The sequence below is a fragment of the Geotrypetes seraphini genome, chromosome 8 (genome assembly GCF_902459505.1).
Source record: "Geotrypetes seraphini chromosome 8, aGeoSer1.1, whole genome shotgun sequence".
Classification (NCBI taxonomy): domain Eukaryota; kingdom Metazoa; phylum Chordata; class Amphibia; order Gymnophiona; family Dermophiidae; genus Geotrypetes; species Geotrypetes seraphini.
In genome coordinates, this window is record NC_047091.1 from 29,518,626 (window position 1) to 29,539,875 (window position 21,250).

General features: G+C 44.6%; 1 protein-coding gene across 1 annotated transcript in view; it reads right to left on the reverse strand.

Moving 5' to 3' along the window:
* GRIK3 (glutamate ionotropic receptor kainate type subunit 3) overlaps positions 1-21,250 on the reverse strand; it is a 320,591-nt gene that overhangs the window by 26,250 nt on the left and 273,091 nt on the right. Inside the window, exons 11-13 of the mRNA XM_033956508.1 lie at positions 16,982-17,205; positions 9,751-9,869; positions 360-577 (exon numbers count right to left, since the gene is read on the reverse strand). Of these exons, the coding sequence (XP_033812399.1) occupies positions 360-577; positions 9,751-9,869; positions 16,982-17,205 (561 nt within the window). The remainder of the gene's footprint in view (positions 1-359; positions 578-9,750; positions 9,870-16,981; positions 17,206-21,250) is intronic.

The window sequence follows — 21,250 nt, forward strand, 5'->3', positions numbered from 1 at the left end:
ATTAAAGTTAATATCCATATATTTTGTATGCTATTTCTAGAAACCTAAACCAGGGGTAGGCAGTTCCGGTCCTCGAGAGCCGGAGCCAGGTCAGGTGTTCAGGATATCCACAATAAATATGCATGACATAGATTTGCATTTCAAGGAGGCAGTCCATGCAAATCCATCTCGTACATATACATGGTGGATATCCTGAAAACCTGACCTGGCTCCGGCTCTCAAGGACCAGAATTGCCTATCCCTGACGTAAACTATAACAGTTGGGAATACCCATAAGACCAATGTAGACTGCATAATGTGCTTTTTCTTGTATTTCAAGAGGTCCCATGTTTAAACGTTGAAACCCAAGCAGCTCTTACCTTGAAGAAGGACATGGTGGCTCCATTCAGTATAGTTCCATATTCTGTTTTCGTTTGCTTGGCTAGGTCATCGGCTGAGTCGATTGGGGATTCCATTCTCTCCACTGTTAGAAAGGCCGCAAGGTTGGCAGTGTATGAGGAAATAATGATAAGTGTGAAGAACCACCAGATGCCACCAATGATCCTTGTAGACAGGGCTTTGGGCATCAGTTCTGATCCTACAATAAAAAGGATTTATTTTTGATTAAAAACAAAAGAAATGACAAAGAACAGTGATTCAGGAATGTGTTTGGTCATGGATAAGACTAGAACAATGCATGTCGTGATCGATCTTTTCGTCAACCCATCTAAGATTTACCCAAAGAGGTGTTTGAAACTGCATGGCTTCCTTCTGGCACACGTAATGGGGGTCTACACAATCTCATTATCTTTGAATATTTCTTAAAATGTGTTATCAAAGCTGGATTATGGTAACTTAGTTTATGCAGGGATAGTGTCGGCACAACTAAAATGTTTACAAACTCTGCAGAATATGGCTATTTGTCTATTAGGTAAAATTAGGATGACGATGCATGTAACTGCTCTTTACTTAAAATTTCATTGGTTACCAATAGAATATAGGATTAAATTTAAAGTGTTGATGTTAGGTCATAAAGCTTTGTATGAGTTACAACCTGGAAGAACCATGAAATTAATAGCTACCATGGAAAGAGGAGTACGCTATGTGGCCACAAAATCTAAAATGTTTTCGTTAGCCGGAGTGAATTTATGGAACGCTCTGGTTGGACAATTAAGGCTATGCACAGACTTCCCTAAATTTAAGAAATGATTGAAAACTCAGTTGTTTGTTGATTCCTATATAAAGAGGTTGATTCCTATATAAAGAGGTTGCGTTAAGTTTCATATATTTCAGTTCCTGAAAACTCTACTATGCAAGCTGTTTGTTATTGTTTGTATAAGTTGCAGAAAATCTGTTTTACTACTTGGAATCTAGCTAGGTTCTTGGGACCTGGGTTGGCCACTGTTGGAAACAGGATACTGGACTTGATGGACCTTCGGTCTGTCCCAGTATGGCAATTCTTATGTGAGCCAAGTATAGAAATAATCAAGCCATTGTGACATCACTGATGAGGTTGGCTCTTCTTAGGCATTAGTGGAAAGAGGCATTATGACATCACAATCTCAGCTCTGGAATGTTGCTACTCTTTGGATTTCTGCCAGGTACTTGGGACCTGGGTTGGTCACTGTTGGAAACAGGATACTGGGCTTGATGGACCTTCGGTCTGTTCCTAATATGGCAATTCCTTTATTCTTAATCTGCTGCCTGTGTTCTTACCATCACAGGTGGACCTGCAACCTCATAGTTTCAGTTGAGCAGTAAAAACAGGTTTTGTGGGACTCCCAAATGTCTTACTTGCACCACCTTTGATGATAAAAACATGGATGGTTGACTCCTATGTACCTTAGATAGAATGCTACACTGGACTTGTCAGTAGACCACGCCCTGCCTCTTGGGGTTCTATAGGCTCTTTTTATCCCAGTGCTTTATTTTTGTTTTATGTACCCAGCCACTAACAAATTTCTCTAACATGAACAGGGCATGGTATCTAAGGTTAACATCATTACCGTGAGGCAGCCTGTGCAGATATAAATTGGTCAGAGACCAGAACTGTTAATAATTTAAAGAAACACTTTAATGTTTCAGAAAATTTAATTAGCTGCAAGTTTCGCTGTCTGCTATTATTTCAAATTTGGGAGAAACACATTATTTTAAAATCTTAACATATGGCCCAGTTCAAATTAGCACTAAAAGAATATTATGCACCACACACTTTGATCTATGCAAAAGAAATGCTGTAGGTTATTGAAAAGCACTGAAATGTTGTCAGACACCACATCTGAATTGAAATTTCATTCTCCTGCATCCCGAGGATTTTGCTATTTCAGATTCCAAACACACATTGAAGGATGGTGTCCCCAGAACACCTTATCTTACCAGCAATTGCTCCCGGGATTTACTGTATTACTTTTGAAAAGAGATAAGTTGCAGAGTGAGTACCTTCATAGAAAGTAATCTTTGGATGGTGCAATTTTAGCCACTTAAAGCAGTATTTCATAAAGAACAGTAGGCATCCACTTTTCTTTATCAAATAGACTTGAAATAGGCATGATTTTACCACCCTACAAGTCAACACCTGGTTATAAAATTCCCATCCACTTGTACAAGTAATATATTTACATGATGACAGGTAGAAAGCAGGTAGAACTTGAAATGGATAAGAAATCCACGTAATACAAGAATTATTAGTGGTGGCACTGCTGCTGAAAGTCGACTAACATAGGGCCATAGATGTAGATACCAGTATGACCCTTATTCTAGAACAGTGATTTTCAAATTGTGGGTCAGGACTCCAAAAGGAGTCTCATCCTCAATGGATGGGGGTCACAGAAACAAGGCTGCTTCCTCTCTGTCTGGGTGTCCTCTGTGATCGATATTCAGCACAAACTCCAATTGATTCAAAACACTGCAATCAGACTGATCTTTGGCATGAAGAAATACTTCACTGGCTACCCATAAATGCTAGGATTTTGTTCAAGCTATCCAGCACCTAAAGAATGGCACGGTGACAGAATTCATCACTGTTCCTGTCCACGGATAACTGTGGGAAACCATCCCCATGCCATTCTTTAAGGAGAGAGAGAGAGGAATCAGAGTATGAATGGGCCCAGCTACTGACCCTCAAGCCTTGCATTGAAGAATGCTGGTGTAGAAGGACTGAGGTTGAGACAGACACTAAAGAAGGACATGGAATGGTTTCCAGCCACTGACCCTCAAGCCTTGCATTGAAGAATGCTAGTGTAGAAGGTCTGAGGTTGAGATAGACTCTAAACAATGACACGGGATTGTTTCCCGTGGTTATTAATGGGGATGGGAACGGTGATAAAGGCTGCACCATCTATCATGCCCTCGACTCCAACTCTCCCAAACAAATAATCCACTTGTTCTCTGACTCGCTCTTCACATCTTCCAGAATCAACAGTAATTGTCAACTGATCATCCCCTCACCAGAAGAGTGAAATATAAGCGAATATTTAACACACTGCTCACTTACCGTACATTGCCACAAGAACCTGGAACAACGTCCCCACATCCATAAGGACAGAGTCAAACTACCTCTCTTTTAGGAAAAAGCTGAAAACGTACTTATTTGAGAAATTCCTTATTGCTCAGTTGCTCCTCCTGCTTACCTAGCTAAGAATCGTTTTCATTTGTCACCCCTATTTAACTTTATTGCCACACCCCTATGTGACTTTGATACTGTGCCCCTTCTTATCCCATATATGTATCTGAAATTGCCATCCTCTATATAATTGTATACCCTTCCCCCCTTCTGCCCTATCTGTTCTTAAGGAATTAGCCACTCTTACTGATGAGATGTAATTAATACCACCCATCCTACCTTTGGGCCTCTTACTTGAAAATCACCTTGAACCAGTATTGGATAAGTGCGATCCAGAAATTCAGATTAGATTAGCGACAGAGAGCTGGTTTTGTGAGCCAGTGTCATTCACAGACCCTGCCTCTCCCCTTCCTGTTAGACTAGAAAGCCTTTTCTATGAGTAATAACTTACAACACTATTCCTTGTACTGAGGACCCTTCCTTGTCAAAATTGGCAATAATGGTATTGGGTCATTCATCTCCTCAAACAAGGAACAACAGCCACTTATATCGTCTAAAATACTATAACACAGAGGAGGAAAAACATCTTCAACCAAGTCCCAAAGCCCCAAATGCTGAAATATTAAAAAGTTGCTCTCATAAGAGCAATATGGTTATATTCATAAAAGAAGCACATGTGATACAATTTCTGCTAAACGTCTTTGCTCGGTTGTAATTATAAATGCTTATTTAAGCTTCTGGATGTTTAATAATTCAGAATTTCTAGCTTTGCAAGTTGGTTGTAAGATTTTTCCTTCCTACTTGGGTCATTGATCTGACATGCTATATACATTCACATCAGGCTTGTACAGTATTGCAATGTGGACAGTATGGCATACTTTCTAGAACATTCTCTCAGGCAAAGCTGGGATGCTAGGAGATAGCCATGAGGGGCCGCTGAAAAGTTCTCAGCCCAACCAACAAAGTTGGGGCAGTCTTCATCGAGGGCAATACACGTGGAGGGGCATTTTCGATAGGATATCTGAGGTTGGCCGTTTGGGGCAAGACGTCCACAAACCCAACAGAAAAAAATGGCCATTTTCAAAACTGCCAAACGTCTATCTTTTATTTTTGAAAATTACCTATGTATAAGTTTTGGTCCTTAGGACATCTATCTTTTTTGGCCATTGTCAAAAATAAAAACGTCCACATGAAAAAGGCACAAAAGCAAGTTTTGTAGACATACCCAACTAATTTGTCTTATTGTGGCAGAGGAATCCCTATCAGCTGAGTTGGCAGGAATTCCCAAAACCATCTCAGCTGATGGGGATTCCTCTGCCACGATCAGCTGATGGCAAACCCTCAATGTGATATTTTTCCCCCCCATCTCTGGGTGGTGGGAGGGGGTTGTAACCACTGGGGGATTAAGGAGAGGTCATGCCTTAAATCCTTCAGTGGTCATCTTGTCAGTTTGGTCACCTTTTGGGTACTTAGATGTGTTTTACTTTGGTGTAAGTTCTGCCTAGGATGTCCCAGAAATGCTTCAATTATTGCTTCACAATGTCCGGGTGGCAGCCTGCCCAATGCCCACTCATAACACACCTCCCAACACAGCTTAGAAGTGCTGCTGAATGTCCAGAATGTTTGTTTTGATTATTGTTCTTTGTAACAAACAAATCAGCTACTCAAAAAATTTTTATTTTTCCACTGACCCTTAACGCAAATGCTTTCATAGATATAATAATGGTCTTTATGGATAAATTTCTGCACATTTAAGAGACATTTCATGGACCTTGGCGGTACCTTCTGTATATAATATACTTTTCTCTACACAAAATAGTGGCACCAAAGATCGTCATTAGTCACCCAATTAGTAGTAGTAAATTTATATTATAAGTTAGAATATATTAATAGTCATCTCACTCTACGCGGGTGGGTGTTGGCATTCCAACATAGAAACTATGTTTCGCCCTAATCAGGCTTTATCAAGGATTATCCCCCTTACGCTGAACGGCTCATGCTCCCCACGTTCAAGCGGTTAAAGCACTGAACGCGGGGAGCATGAGCCGTTCGGCGTAAGGGGGATAATCCTTGATAAAACCTGATTAGGACGAAACATAGTTTCTATGTCGGAATGCCAACACCCACTTGCGTAGATTGAGATGAGTATTAATATATTCTAACTTATAATATAAATTTACTACTACTAATTGTGTGACCAATGACGATCTTTGGTGCCACTATTCTGTGTAGAGAAAATTATATTATATGCAGAAGGTACTGCCGAGGTTCATGAAATGTCTCTTAAATGTGCAGAAATTTATCCATAGAGACCATTATTATGTTTTGATTATTGGCACTAGGACGTCCAAGTGCTGACTTAGGCAGGTTTTTGGACATTTTAAAGGTTTGATTATGAGCCCCTTAGTCTAGCAATTTTCCACTTTTTGTGTTCTGTATTTTTCCAATGGAACAACAAAAAAAAAAAAAGTGGAAAATCAGTGGACTAAAGCCCTGATTCTCCAAAGTGCGTCCCGATTTTAGGCAGCTGTAGGCGTCCTACAGCTGTCTAATCAGCCAATCGGGATGCATGTTTTTTAAAAAAATGCTCCCCAGGCAGGCCGCCTATATTGAAGGCGCCTCCGGGAGCCTAGGGAGGCCCGCAAGACGCCTAAGCTCGCCTAAGGGCCTTAGGCGAACCTAGGCGGCTCTACGCGTCTCCCTAGTAGAGGAAGAGATGCTTAAAATGTAGGCCAGCAAAATGCTGGTCTACATTGTAAGTAGATGCGGCTGCTATACTTATGGCAGTAAGGGATCTTCCTGCTGCAATAAGTATAGCGGCCGCAATTGCAGCCGCCTGTCCCATCGCCGACAGGAGGATGCCCAATCCTCCTGCCGGAACCCCCCTGGAACCCCCCTCCCCCCAAACTGGTATTCGCCGACAGGAGGTTGCCCAATCCTCCTGCCGGAACCCCCCTGGAACCCCCCTCCCCCCCAAACTGGTAATCGCCGGCAGGAGGATGCCCAATCCTCCTGCCGGAAAGCCCGACGACCCCTCCCTCCCCCAACTAACCTTTACATGTTGGTCGGCTGGACGGGTCTTGCTGCCGTCCAGCCGATGGGCCCGCCTCATGGAAATGAGACGGGCCCGGCTCATCCCCACTAAATCTAAGGCCTGATTGGCCCAGGCTCTAGAAGCCTGGACCAATCAGGCCTTAGGCATAGCGGGTCCGCCCATCCCCACTAATCCTAAGGCCTGATTGGCCCAGGTGCCTAGCCTAGCGATTACCAGTTTGGGGGGGAGGGGGGTTCCAGGGGTGTTCCGGCAGGAGGATTGGGCATCCTCCTGTCGGCGATGGGACAGGCGGCCGTGACTGCGGCCGCTATACATATTGCAGCAGGGAGATCCCTTGCTGCCATAAGTATAGCGGCCGCGTCTAATTTAACCCGATTCTCTAACCGGCGTCTGTACCATGGACGCCGGTTACAGAATCGGGGTTTAGTGTAGGACCGATTCTGTATAGGACACCTCTCCTGGGCGTCCTATACAGAATCAGGGCCTAAGTGCATAGCCCTCGATAGAGACTGCCCCAATTTTGTTGGTTGGGCTGAGAAATTTTCAGTGGCCTCTTGTATACATTGTCAGTGAGATAGGAATTAATAGATTTAATGTACCCCAGGAACCATGTTCTCAACAATGTTCAAATACAGAGCTTCGGTAACTCTCAATACCCGAGAGATAGTCGTGCATAACTCTAGTTGTCTCTGTATGCCAGAAGGTTGATACCATGGTGATTAGAATGCTTCTCTAAGTGTCGAATATATGAGATTGGAATTCCTGGCTATCATGCTTACCTGGAGAGATGAAGAATCTAAAAACAGGGAGATTTATTCCAGATTCAAGGCTTTGGCAGAAAAAACTGTCTTTGGCTTGGAATTAATCTAATTCATTGATATGGTGAATTCCATTTACATTCCCATGCATCACTTTGTGCAGACATGGCACTCCAGGGCAGTGCTTGCCTGGGATTGTTAGCATGGAATATTGCTACTCTATGGGATTCTATACGGAATCTTGTTACTCTTCATGATTCCAGAATCTTGCTACTCTTTGGGATTCTGCCAGGTACTTGTGATCTGGATTGGCCGCTGCTGGAAACAGGATACCGGCTAGATGGACCATTGGTCTGACCCAGTATGGCTATTTTTTTTTTTTAATGCTCTTTTTGATTATGAGATGAATAATAATAATAACAGTTTTATTTACCATCACTACCAATGGCTCAGGATGGTTTACAGCAAGAAAGAAATTAGCAGTCATAAAAATCAATGACAATTAAAATAGTCATCGTACATGAATTTAAAAAATTGCCAATAAAATCAAATAATTTTTGAATACCCACGTTCTCAGCCGTCTATGAAAGATCATGTAATCTTGCTTAAGTCCCATATTTCGTGCTAAACAATTCTAAAGAATAGCAGCAACTAGACTGAAAAGCTTCTTCTGTGAAGTTGTCAACCGGGTCGCCGAGGCTGCTGGCAACTGCAGGTTGCTCATGACTCTTAGGGGTGTAGTTATCAATATGGGCCACCATTAACACGCTATTTTACCACAGGTCCCGTTTTATGCAATGATACTTAGATACTAATAATTGGGATTAATATTAACATGTCTTAATGGTAGCTAACGTCACCCCCTAAAGCAGGACCTCTAGACATGTTCGGGCTATGTAAGAATATGTTATGGCTAATGAAATAGTTCATACAACACAAGTGCTTCATGATCTAAGATAGATTTGTATTGTATTTTTTTTTCCTTTTCGGGAACTAATTTTAGATTATGGCTTCCAGCTCTTCAAAGCCTCACCCAGACCTACCCTCCACTGATGTTTTCTGTTTCCACCAGTAGGACACTTTTGGTTGATAAAATTCCAGATGATACTAAATTTGGTCATTAGCATTACTTGTAAGATACATACATAGTAGATGATGGCAGATAAAGAGCCGAATGGTCCATCCAGTCTACCCAACTTGATTCAATTAAAATTTTTAAAATTTTTCTTTGTCAATGATATAACGCAATCATTCAATTTTGACAGTGTCAACATTGTGATGGTTACAGTCAAAAGATGACTTCAAGTATAAGATATAGGGACAATCGGACCCAGATATATTTAGATATTATACTTAAAAAATAACAAGAATTTTGTATTCTACAATAGCAAACATGAGTATGTCTTCAATGCTTTTTCTATGTTACCCTCCCCTCCCCCCACACACAGTGGCGTGGCAGGGGTGAGCGATGCCCCTCTCCTGCCCTCTTCCCTGCCCCCCTGCCACGTATGTGTACCCGTGCCCTTTCCCTTTCCCCCCCCCCCGGTATCTTTTTATCCTTAGCGTGAGCAGCCACGAAATAGCTGCTCACATCAGCTTCGGCGCTCTCTGACATCACATCCTAGGCGCGAGTCCCGGAAGTGACGTCGGAGAATGCTGAAACCGACGCAAATAGCAACTTCGTGGTTGCTCACACTGAAGATTTAAAAAAAAAAAAAAAAAATGGAACCGGGGGAAGGGAAGGGACAGCAGGAGGGGTGCGAGCGCCCTGAGGAAGACCGCACCTTCTTTACTTGCCACTGCACACGCGCGCACACACACACAGTAGATGCCACTTACAAGGAAATATTTTCAGTGTAACTGAGTTTTGATTTCTGAATACTATAATTATAGTGCAGAAAGCCATTTTTGTCAGGTTTCGGGCATGTGTCTGTATGAGCCATCAATTGCTCTAGAAGGTGCACTTATAATCACCCTTCTGCTATACAAGAAGCACAACAGCATACAACTCATTCAACAAACACCAGCCTAGGCGAGGAAACAATGCTTCACAGCACTGGCAGATACCCCGAGCCATTAACTGGCACAGTAAAGAGCTTTCAGTACACCTGCATTATAAGAAGATAAAAGTTCCTTTATGTTGACAAGCTCTTCTGTAATCGTTGCGAGACAAAAACTCCAATTTCAAGATCTAGCGCACCCTCTTGACAGCAGTCAACGACAGAGTTGCCCTCTCTGGTGCTCCACCGCCATGTGACAGCGACATTTCCTTCCTGTACTATTTGCTTCGCTGACAAGTGGAGGTAACGCTTTATCTTGTTTCTGTCAAATGCAAACAAAGCTGCGGTGGGAAAGAGCAAGAGAGAGAGACAGAGAAGAGAAAGATGACGGTGTACCTTGTTGCATGAGCGCTCCCACCGCAAACCAGAAGCTGTTCAGGAGGGTGAAGCTGTTTTCCACAATGTCGGAGCCTGGGTTGCACGGATGGGCATCGTACCACTCATAGGGGCTGAACCTGGTGTTGAAAACAAAGCAAAAATTGGTAAAAGTGGCCCAGGGCGGGGCGGAATTAACCCTTTCATGTCCGGTCTTTTGCTCGATAAGTGCGCCCAAAACTTACTAGACATCTCCGAAAACACGGTAGGAACAATAAGTCACTAGATAGATGCATACAAAAACAAGAAGATGGAATTAGCCATTAACGGGCATTAAAGGGTTGGAAGCAAGAGAGATCAAAATGCGTTATCCCAAGACATCTCCTGTGTGCAGCACATGGGAAAGTCCATGTGAAACGTGCATTTGTACTTGAAATAGAGAGTCAGCTTTCAACACTGTGAATCATCCTGGTTTTTCTCTCTTGCCTTTCTTAGCTCGTCATTCCATGGTCTCCCATCTTTTTAATAGTCGTTCATGGTTTCTGTCTCATCACCTCTGACTGCTCATGATAACTAAGAGGAGCATAATCAAAACATATGCCTAAGTCCGATTTGGGCGTATGGCAGGGTAAAATATATGCACAGCTATATGGAACTGGTCTCATTTACCAGCTATATAGCCTACTAGACCTTATGTGGTATTCATGACTGGGTATGGTGTATGGCTCATTTTATTTAATATACCGCTCTTCCTTATACAATAATAGAACGGTTTACAAAATTGATAAAACCTACAATAAAATTATCTATTTCTCAAAAAGAAAAAAGATTAAATAAATTTTAAAATTTTAAATTTTAAAAAAAATGCTAGTAAATCTGAAGCATAGCAGATCCGTCCAACTGAATTGAAGAAACCTGTTCAATGAGATGCGCTTTTAGTAAAGTTCTGAATCTTGAGTATGTAAGTTCAAGACGCAGCTATTAAAGGCTTGGGAGAAGAGCCACGTTTTCACCTACTGCTGAAGTAGAGGCAGTCTAGGTAGGGTTGGATGGGCAGCTTTCTAACAGAGTGTTTCTGCACATAACACACTGCAATATTTATTTAAGAACATATAACATAAGAACATAAGCAATGCTTCTGCTGGGTCAGACCTGAGGTCCATCGCGCCCAGCAGTCCGCTCACGCGGCGGCCCAACAGGTCCAGGACCTGTGCAGTAATCCTCTATCTATACCCCTCTATCCCCTTTTCCTGCAGGAAATTGTCCAATCCTTTCTTAAACCCCAGTACCATACTCTGCCCTATAACATCCTCTGGAAGCGCATTCCAGGTGTCCACCACACATTGGGTAAAGAAGAACTTCCTAAGTCGTTTACATTCAGGTACTCAAGCATTTTTCCCTGTCTGGGCTCACACTCTTCCTAATATACCTGGGGCAATAGGGGATTAAATGACTTGCCCAGGGTCACAAGGAGCAGCATGGGATTTGAACCCACAACTTCAGGGTGTTGAGGCTGTAGCTCTAACCACTATGCCATACCCTCCCCATATCTTTGGATATGTCTTGGAAAATTATCCTCAAACACAAAGAAAGGCCAATAGTCAATTTTAGAATTCCAAGCTTCTAGGAGGCGTCATTGCTGACAGCTGACTGTCAAAAAGCCAAGGCAGACACCATAAGCAAAGATCCAATGGTAGTACCACATAGATCACACAAGTCTAGGCTTACCAGATTTTACTTTAGTAAAATCCGGACCCCACTAGATCCGCCCACAGGCCCGCCCAGTTCCACCCATCCCTGCCCAGTTATGCCCCAGTCACGCCCCCAATCCTGCCCTAGCCCCCCCTCTCCCCCCCCCCCCGCTGCCTGCTTTCTTCAGGCAGGAGGGCATCCGCACATGCATGAATACTCTCCTGCCCAACGCAATGTCAATGAAAAACCTGGACTAAGTGCCGGTTTATGAAAAGCCGTCCAGGGAAATCTGGACGTCTGGTAACCCTACACAAGTCACTTTTAATAAAGTAACTTGCGTGATCTATCTGGCAGCTTGTACTAGTGGTCTCGGCTCAGTACAAATACGGCCATTATTTTTCATCAACATTTCTCTCCCTTTGCCTATTTATCCTGCTCCGGAGCCCACCTGCTGCGTCCGTGATGACACAATCATTGGTAGAAATAGATTGTGATGTCATAGGCGATGAGTCACAACTTTGATCAATGGGCGTTGATTGAAAGGTCAGACGCACTAACCCCTCCCCCTTTTACCAAGCTGCGCTAGAGGTTTTTAGCATGGGCCGGTTCAGTAAATGCGCCGACGCTCATACAATCCCATGCTATAAGCCTTTCTCGTATGGGATGTGTTCAGCCTAGGAAAGCTAAACTTATTTCAGGGCAGTGATGCTTTCTGAAAATGCTAATATTTGTAAACACAATTATTCACACCTCCTTTTTCTCATAAAGATTTAATTAAAAAACACGTAATTGGCATAATAAATGTCTGTGGAGCAGACATGTTAATTAGTGCCATTTCTCTTTGCTCGCCCCTAAAATTCTTCTACAATAGCTTCTAAATGAATTCTTTCTTAGAAGAAACCCTACTGCGTAATTAAACTATAAAACATAGTATGAAGCCAAGGGGCCAACCTGTTCAAGGATTCTTCCCCCCACCCCTCTAGTAATGTGGAACAAAATGTGACTAAATCGTATTGGAGCCCATACATTTCTGAAAAATCACTTTTTGAAATCCCCTTTGCCTTTTGCCTTCCTTCCTAGAGAAGATCTGACTATTTTAAGATTTGGGTGCACCATCTGGTTGCACCTAACAGGTGAGAGCAGTCTTCCCTTTTCCTCAGGAAATGTTGAACAAGTCTACTGCATAGGGTTGCCAGATTTTCCAATCAGAAAATCCAGAAACATTCCATGCTACTCATCCAGGACAAGCAGTGGCTTCCCCCAGGTTTTTCCTCAATAACGGACTATGGACATTTGCTCCAAGAAATTATCCAAACTTTTCTTAAAACCAGCTACATTTACCGCTCTTACCACAACTTCTGGCAACATGTTCCAGAGGTTAACTCTTCTCTGAGGGGGAAGATTCTCAAAACTTCACGGTAAAATCCAACGGGCTTCTATAGATGTCACTATTGTAATGATTTCAGAAAGGCGAGTCATTCTCAAAAGACCCCACATGCAAATGAGATTTGCGGATGTTCACATATGTTCGCTAAATTTACTTGAGATGAGTTGAGCAGAATACATCTGTATATTTAAAAAAAAAAAAAAAAACACCCCACAAAACTATTTGGGTTTTTCCAGGTACTAGTGACCTGAATTGGTCACTGTGAAGACGAATTAGATGGACTAGATGGACCATTGGTCTGACCCAGTAAGGCTAGTCTTATGTTCTTATTATTAACTAGATCTCATTGCATAAAATGAGACTTGTATTAAATAGCAAGTTAGTAGCATAATTACTGTGTATTACCATTAAGATGTTATTTACCACTAACTCTTGCTATTTTAATAACTTTTCCCCTTAATTAAAAAAGCGAAATGTCTCTAGAAATTGAAATCACTGTTTTATGTAATAAAAGTGATCCCAGTATAGGACCATTAAGCCACTGTGACATCACTGACGAGATTGGCACTTATTGGTGGAATGAGGCATTATGACATCACAATATCAGCTCTGGTCACTAGATACTGAAAGTCTTCACACAAAGGGAGGAAGTTATCAACGTGTGCTGTGTAGATGCGTTATTTTAACACGAACCGGTGCTAGTTTAGCACGGGTCTCATTTTATACAATGGGACCCAGTTATTGATAAGATAAAACAGAACATCATAATAGTTGCCTGCATTGATAACACATTTCAATGCTACTCCTCATTTCTGACAGTTATCAGCCCATGAAGCAAAAATAGGAAGCGTTGTTTTTTTTTTTTTCAGCTGGATGGGGAGACAGAGACAATGGGATTTGTGACAATTTACTTTGGATAGTTTTCCTTTCTTAGCATAAAGTATTTTAAATGTGCTCCCCCCCATTAGTCCACTTGGATACGTGAAAATAAGGGTAACACAAGTTGCAAGGGATACTATTGTATTAGGCTAACCATCGCCCCCCCCTTTTACAAAACCGTAGCGCAGGTTTTAGCGCCAGCCAAGGCGGTAACATCTCCGATGCTCATAGAATTTCTATGAGCGTCGGAGCTGTTACCGCCACGTCCGGTGCTAAAAACTGCGCTACGGTTTTGTTAAAAGGGGGTGGGAGGTGTTTAAATTAAAATAATACATCTCCTCTCTTCATCAGGTCAGTGGACTCCTCTGTGTCTTGCATCTGAATTCCTAAAAAGAGTTTCATAGGAAACTTAATGCTATGTCTGTCTGTCCAAGTTAGATTGTAAGCTCTTCTGATCAGGGACCGTCTATTAAATCTCAAAATGTACAGTGCCTTGTACGCCTTTCAGCGCTTTATATTAGTGATAAATAGTAGTAGAAAAAAATATATCTTCCCTCCTCCTTCCAGAAAAAGCTATTGCAAAATCATTTTAAATGTATTTACTCTCTGGAGGGTAAAGCTGTCTGACTGAAGACATATCAGTGTGTTGGTCTTGAAATATATGCCAGGAAGCGTTCAAATCCCTGCCCACAGCATTCTGAAGTCTGCAAACAAACTAGCCTTTGGACACCCATATGCTACTACTTGTCATTAAAATCAAGAGGCCGTCCCAGGGCTTCAGATTTTATAGCTCTGACACCTCTTAACAGATGACTGGAGCCAGCCATTTGCTTAGGTTTTTTTTTTATCATTTTACTGCCCCAAGGGCAAATCTGATGGATTTAGCAGCATATTTATAAGTAATCAAATCTGAATTAAGAAAACTGAAATAGACAAAATTCATGCCCGGCTGTGCCATTAAAACACCCCAGAGATGGATTGAAGTGGCACTGACCTACGATGATGGCTCCCTGCAGTCTCTGGCGGGTAGTTTTGAACTCCCAGCTCCTTGAATTAAGGTTTTGCTATCTGTACCGGGATTCCCTTTGGAGAACAGGCCGAAAAATAAAGGAGCGTTGAGACATTACAGCTGTCATTTTGCCATATATTTTCATGACCTCAAGATGCTATAAATACATATCTATTTAACTGCTGTACATATTTCTTTCTTGTGTCTTCTCCAGGCTCTGTAAAGGCCTTAATTGCATTGTGCAAAATTGAGGCCTGTGGGTTAATGTCTATACTTCTGTGACTTACAGCACACAGCTGGGCACGTCTGCAAAAATGCACTCTTGTCTTCAGACTCTTCATCACTGCAGGGTGAAAGCTGATTACAATGCTCAGCCTGTGTTTTACCCGGTCACATCATCACATTTTCTTGCATCATTCAAATAATGAATATTCTGTTTTCTGAGGGTATCATCTCCAGAACAAAACATGGACTGACAGCAACATATCAGTCTTCTTCTGTGATAAAGTGTCCACCTTTGAGATCCATACCTACCATAAGAAGGGTAAGGTGGAATAGCAACATTATGTCACTATTATACCATTTATGGTCCCTAATAGCCACTCATAGGGAGAAGGGTGAGGGATGGGAGGTCTGGGGGGTGGATAGGTTTGAATGGGGGATGTTTGGTGTGTTTAGGCTGGATGGTTTTTTTTAGCTTTAATTCTACCATGTTGGGACCATTACTGAGAACATTCTTGCCCTGGTGCTTTTGTATTTCATGTCTTTGAAGGAGGGAATTTGTAGTAAGGACTTTTTTCATAAGTATTATCAGTTCATATTGAAGCTCAAGCGTGCGTGTATTATCGCTGCCTATGTTGGGTCCACTATCATCTTTGACTTTATAATACACCGAAGAGGGAGTGGAAAATATGAAAAAGGATTTGCAAAAGTTAGAGGAATGGTCTAATGCCTGGCAACTAAAATTCAATGCAAAGAAATGCAGAGTAATGCATTTGGGGATTAATAATCGGAAGGAACCGTATATGCTGGGAGGTGAAAAGCTGATATGCACGGACGGGGAGAGGGACCTTGGGGTGATAGTGTCCGAAGATCTAAAGGCGATAAAACAGTGTGACAGGGCAGTGGCTGCTGCCAGAAGGATGCTGGGCTGTATAAAGAGAGGCGTAGTCAGTAGAAGGAAGAAGGTGTTGATGCCCCTGTACAGGTCATTGGTGAGGCCCCACTTGGAGAATTGTGTTCAGTTTTGGAGACCGTATCTGGCGAAGGACGTAAGAAGACTTGAAGCGGTCCAGAGGAGGGTGATGAAAATGATAGGAGGCTTGCACCAGAAGACGTATGAGAAGAGACTGGAAGCCCTGAATATATATACCCTAGAGGAAAGGAGAGACAGAAGAGATATGATTCAGACGTTCAAATACTTGAAGGGTATTAACGTAGAACAAAATCTTTTCCAGAGAAAGAAAAATGGTAAAACCAGAGGACATAATTTGAGGTTGAGGGGTGGTAGATTCAAGAGCAATGTTAGGAAATTCTACTTTACGGAGAGGGTGGTGGATGCCTGTAATGTGCTCCCGAGAGAGGTGGTGGAGAAGAAAACGGTGACGGAGTTCAAAGAAGTTGGGATGAACACAGAGGATCTAGAATCAGAAAATAATATTAAATATTGAACTGGGCAGACTTGCACGGTCTGTATATGGCCGTTTGGGGGAGGATGGGCAAGAGAGGGCTTCAATGGCTGGAAGGGTGTAGATAGGCTGGAGTAGGTTTTGACAGAGATTTTGGCAGTTGGAACCCAAGCACAGTACTGGGTAGAGATTTGGATTCTTGCCCAGAAATAGCTAAGAAGAAAACATTTAAAAAATTTAAATTGAATCAGGTTGGGCAGACTGGATGGACCATTCAGGTCTTTATCTGCCGTCATCTACTATGTTACTATATTAATACACACGTGTTTGAGCTTCAATATAAGCTTCAATATGAACTGATCTTACTTATGAATGCTTGTGGTATCACATGGACGAAACATAATTTTTGATTGTTTGGTTTTATTGCATGTAATCATGATGACATGAAAACAATAAATTTACTAACGGCTTAGCACCACATGTTACACACATGCCGTCAGCATTGACGTAGAGAAGGCTTCCTGCTGCAAAGCTTAGTCAAGATATACTGCACAAAACTGTAAGTGGCAAAGGCCATGGATCAAAGTGAAGCAACATTAGGTACTGAGATAGGCAGAGAGACACGTTCATCTTCACCGGAACAAGAAACAGCCTTACCTGGCAATGACGAACAGCACACAACTGACCCCCAAGTAGGCGAGTAAAATGTACATCCAGATGTCGGGGGACAGAGGGTTCAGGAAGGAAAAGACTCCTGGGTTGGTCCCATTTGGCTTTCTGTAGAGGATTCCGATGCCCAGGGTCATGAAGGGCTTGGAAAAATCTATGGCTTTCTCCCGAAGGTGGGTGATGGTTAAGGGTGCAACGGCAAGGTCAGCTTTCTGAAGAAGACAATAAAAGACAGAAATCATTTCAAAGAGAAGCAGGGTGGGTAGACCGTCATTAAGCAGCCTAGAAACACATACAGATTTATTTAGAAAGCCAGTGTGCTTCGTACATTTTGACCTAATGGCAACCAAATTTTATCAGCCTGGTAAGAGAGTCGCCTCAACTTTTCCTAATAACTTTTAAAAATTTCCTCCAGAATTAACTGTAAATATTATTTAGACACAGTATTATTTAAAATGTCATCTTTCTTTCTTCAAAATTCTCTTATCACTCCTTCTTTTTGTCTGATTCCTTGAGTCGTAAGTTTGATTTCTTTTGGGCCCTGATATTCAGCCAGCAGTGATCAGCATTTTATCCCAGGACAAGCAGGCAGGTATTCTCACTAGTGGGTGATGTCATCCGACAGAGCCCCGATACGGACATCTTGCAAGCATGTCTTGCTTGAAGAAACTCAGAAGTTTCGAGATGCCCGCACCGCGCATGCGCCAGTGCCTTCCCGCCCGATGCTCCGGGCGTGTCTCCTCAGTTCTTTTTCTTCCGCGGAGCTGAGAAGTCTATCTTCAATTTGCGCCCATTGAATCTCTTTTTTTGCCTTCTTTTTTGCCGCGGGTTGAGTTCTTTTGGCTCTCCTGTGCATTTATTTCTTTCTTTGATTTCTTTTTCAAAAAAAAAAAAAAAAATTTTTCCATCCGATACCGGGTCGGCCGCGTGGCTGGGGCCCCGCGCCTTCGACCTTGCGGCGGAGCTTTTCCGGCCTATGTCCCGGCCGATCACTGGTTTTAAAAAGTGTAGCAAGTGCCAGCGCGCGATTTCGCTCACGGACCCTCATCGACGCTGCTTACAGTGTCTGGGACCGGATCACTTCCCGAAATCGTGCCGGTCTTGCTCCACTCTGACGGCGAGAGCATTTAAGCGTCGCTGTCTGCTGTGGGAGTCCATGTTCAAGATGGAAGCTTCATCGGATCCTGCAGCTTCGACATCGACATCGACAGGTGCTTCGACTCCTTCTGCGAAGCCCTCTGCCTCCCCAGCTGCTTTGGGCCTCCTGAAACCGGCGTCGTTCACACCGGTTTCGGCCCTGGCTTTGGCGCCGGTGCCTTCATCCATCTCCTCGGAGCAGGTATCGACCCCGACAGTTCCTCCGGTGGTGCTCAAGGTGCCGAAGACTGGCAAGCAGAAGCACGTAGCACCCAAAGAGCGCGGAGACCGTGCGGAAGGGCCCCCTTTTGGTGCGGATCCCTCCATATCGGCTTCGTTGCGGTCCATCCTGGAGGCTCAGTTCGTGGAGCTCATGCAGACCATGGGGCCTCGGCTGATTGCCACCATCCAGGGTGACCTTCCAGCTTCGGCTTCGAGGGACGGTCCGCCCCCTCCTCCTCTTCCTCGCCGCACTACCTCGTTACTCTGCGAGGAGGAGCGGCGAGCGGTGTCCGGGTCCTCGAGGAGGTCCTCCGTTAGCGCTGTACCTCCTTTGGAACCGATTTCCTCGAGGAGGGCCTCCCTTAGTGATATGCCTCCCTTGGAGCCCATCCCCTCGAGGAAAGCCTCGTTTAGTGACCTGCCTCCCTTGGAACCGATTACTCCGCCCCATGACTCAGTGTGGCGTCCACCTTCGGGGCCACCCAGTCCTGGGCATAGCAGGAAGCAGGACGAGTTCTTCCGAACCCCCTATCAAACCTGGGCGGCGTCGGGGGAGCCTCCGACTCTGCCGCCTCTGCGATCGACGGCATCGAGTCCAATCTGCTCCTTGGAGGCGTCTGAGACAGTTTCTCACAGACGGGCTCGATCCCCTTCCAGGCATCGGGAGGGACATCGATCCAGACATTCTTCGAAGCATTCCTCTCGACACTCGACCGTCTCGCCTCAGAAGAAATTGCCTCAGTTGGGGTATGCTGCTTCGACTGGGTCTCCTCCTCCGGGTCCAGAGTTCGAGGACCCCAAGGTTTTCTACTCGTCCTGTTGCTCGCAGGCCTCTCTGGAGCCTGAAGCCTCTTCTTCTTCTAGTCCGTCTCGAAGACCGGCGACGGCAGACCAACTATCCTTTTCATCGTTCCTCAGGCAGATGGCGGATGACATGGACATTACTCTCGATGCTGGGTCTCGATATTCCAAAGAGTACCTCGATACCATGCACTTGCCTCGTCCTCCGGCAGAGTCCTTGCGACTTCCCCTGCACAAGCTCCTCGACCAGACCTTCATGCGATGCTTCGAGTCTCCTTACTCTATCCCTGCGGTCCCTGGCAAATTGGATGCGCGGTACCGCACGGTGCATTATAAAGGCTTCGAGGGTCCTCAGCTTTCTCACTAGTCCCTCCTGGTCGAATCCTCGCTCAAGCGGTCTCATCCTGGCCAGGTCTATGCTTCAGTGCCTCCGGGCCGCGAGGGCAGAACCATGGATAAGTTTGGTTGACGCATCTATCAGAATTCGATGATGGCGTCTCGAGTCCTGAATTACAATTTCCACTTTGCAGCCTACTTGGAATTTTTTCTACCTGTGCTTCGGAAGTTCACACCATATATCGAATCCCAGGCTAGGTTTGAGTTTGAGGAAGTGGTTGCTTCGCTCTCCCAACTTCGGCTTCAGTTAATGCAATCTGCCTATGATGCGTTCGAGCTCTCCGCCCGAGCAGCGGCCTGCTCGGTGGCGATGCGCCGGTTGGCCTGGTTGCGGACCATTGATATGGACCCGAATCTTCAGGACCGCCTGGCGAACGTCCCGTGTGCTGGGGCAGATCTTTTTGACGAATCCATCGAGACTGTCACGAAGAAGTTGTCTGACCACGAAAAGTCCTTCCAATCTATCCTTCGGCCGAAGCCTAAGCCTCAGCAGTCTCGACCTTCTCGTCTGCCGTTGATTTATCAGAGGCGTTATCAGCCGAGGCAAACTCCTCCTGCGAGGCAACCGGCGAAACGTCAGCCTCCCCGGAAGGGTCAGCCTAAGTCTCAGTCGCCTGCTGTCCCTAAGACCACTCAGCCTTTTTGACTGTCTCGTCGAGGGCATAACCAACCTCGTTCTACCTCCCCCTGTTTTTCCCATCGGAGGGCGCCTCCATCATTTTTATCATCGCTGGGAGGCCATAACAACCGACCTCTGGGTCCTTACTATCATCAATGATGGATACTCTCTTCATTTCCATCGGGTCCCTCCGGACCACCCTCCAAGAGAGTATCCTTCCAACTTGACTCAGACCGCCCTTCTTCTCCAGGAAGCTCAGGCTTTGCTCCGGCTTTGTGCCGTGGAGCCGGTCCCGACGGACCAACTGAACCAGGGGTTTTACTCCCGGTACTTCCTTGTTCCGAAGAAGACGGGTGACCTGCGACCCATTTTGGACCTCAGGGCCCTCAACAAATTCCTAGTCAGAGAGAGGTTTCGCATGCTGACACTTGCTTCTCTCTACCCTCTCCTCGAGCGGAACAACTGGTTATGCTCTCTGGATCTCAAGGAGGCCTACACTCACATTCCCATTCATCCGGCCTCCCGCAAGTTCCTCAGATTTCGGGTGGGACGTCTACATCTGCAGTATCGAGTGCTTCCATTCGGCCTGTCCTCGTCTCCCAGAGTCTTCACGAAGTGTCTGGTGGTGGTGGCCGCTGCACTCCGGAACAAGGGTCTTCAGGTATTTCCATACCTCGACGACTGGCTCATCAAGGCCCCGTCAGCTCCAAAGGTCATTTCGGCGACCTTGACCACGATCTGCTTCCTGCAGAGCCTGGGCTTCGAGATCAATTTTCCCAAATCTCATCTGCAGCCTACCCAGTCCCTTCCCTTCATCGGGGCGGTACTGGACACCATTCAGCTTCGAGCATTCCTTCCTCCTCAGCGCATGGATGCTCTTCTTCGTCTCTGCCAGTCTGTGTCTTCTCGCCAGTCTATCTCAGCGAGACACATGATGTGTCTACAGTTCATGTGACACCCTTTGCCAGGCTCCATATCAGAATTCCTCAGTGGATCCTGGCTTCTCAATGGAGTCAAGTGTCAGACCCGTTGACTCGACACATCATAGTCACTCCTGCTCTTCGGCAGTCTCTACTTTGGTG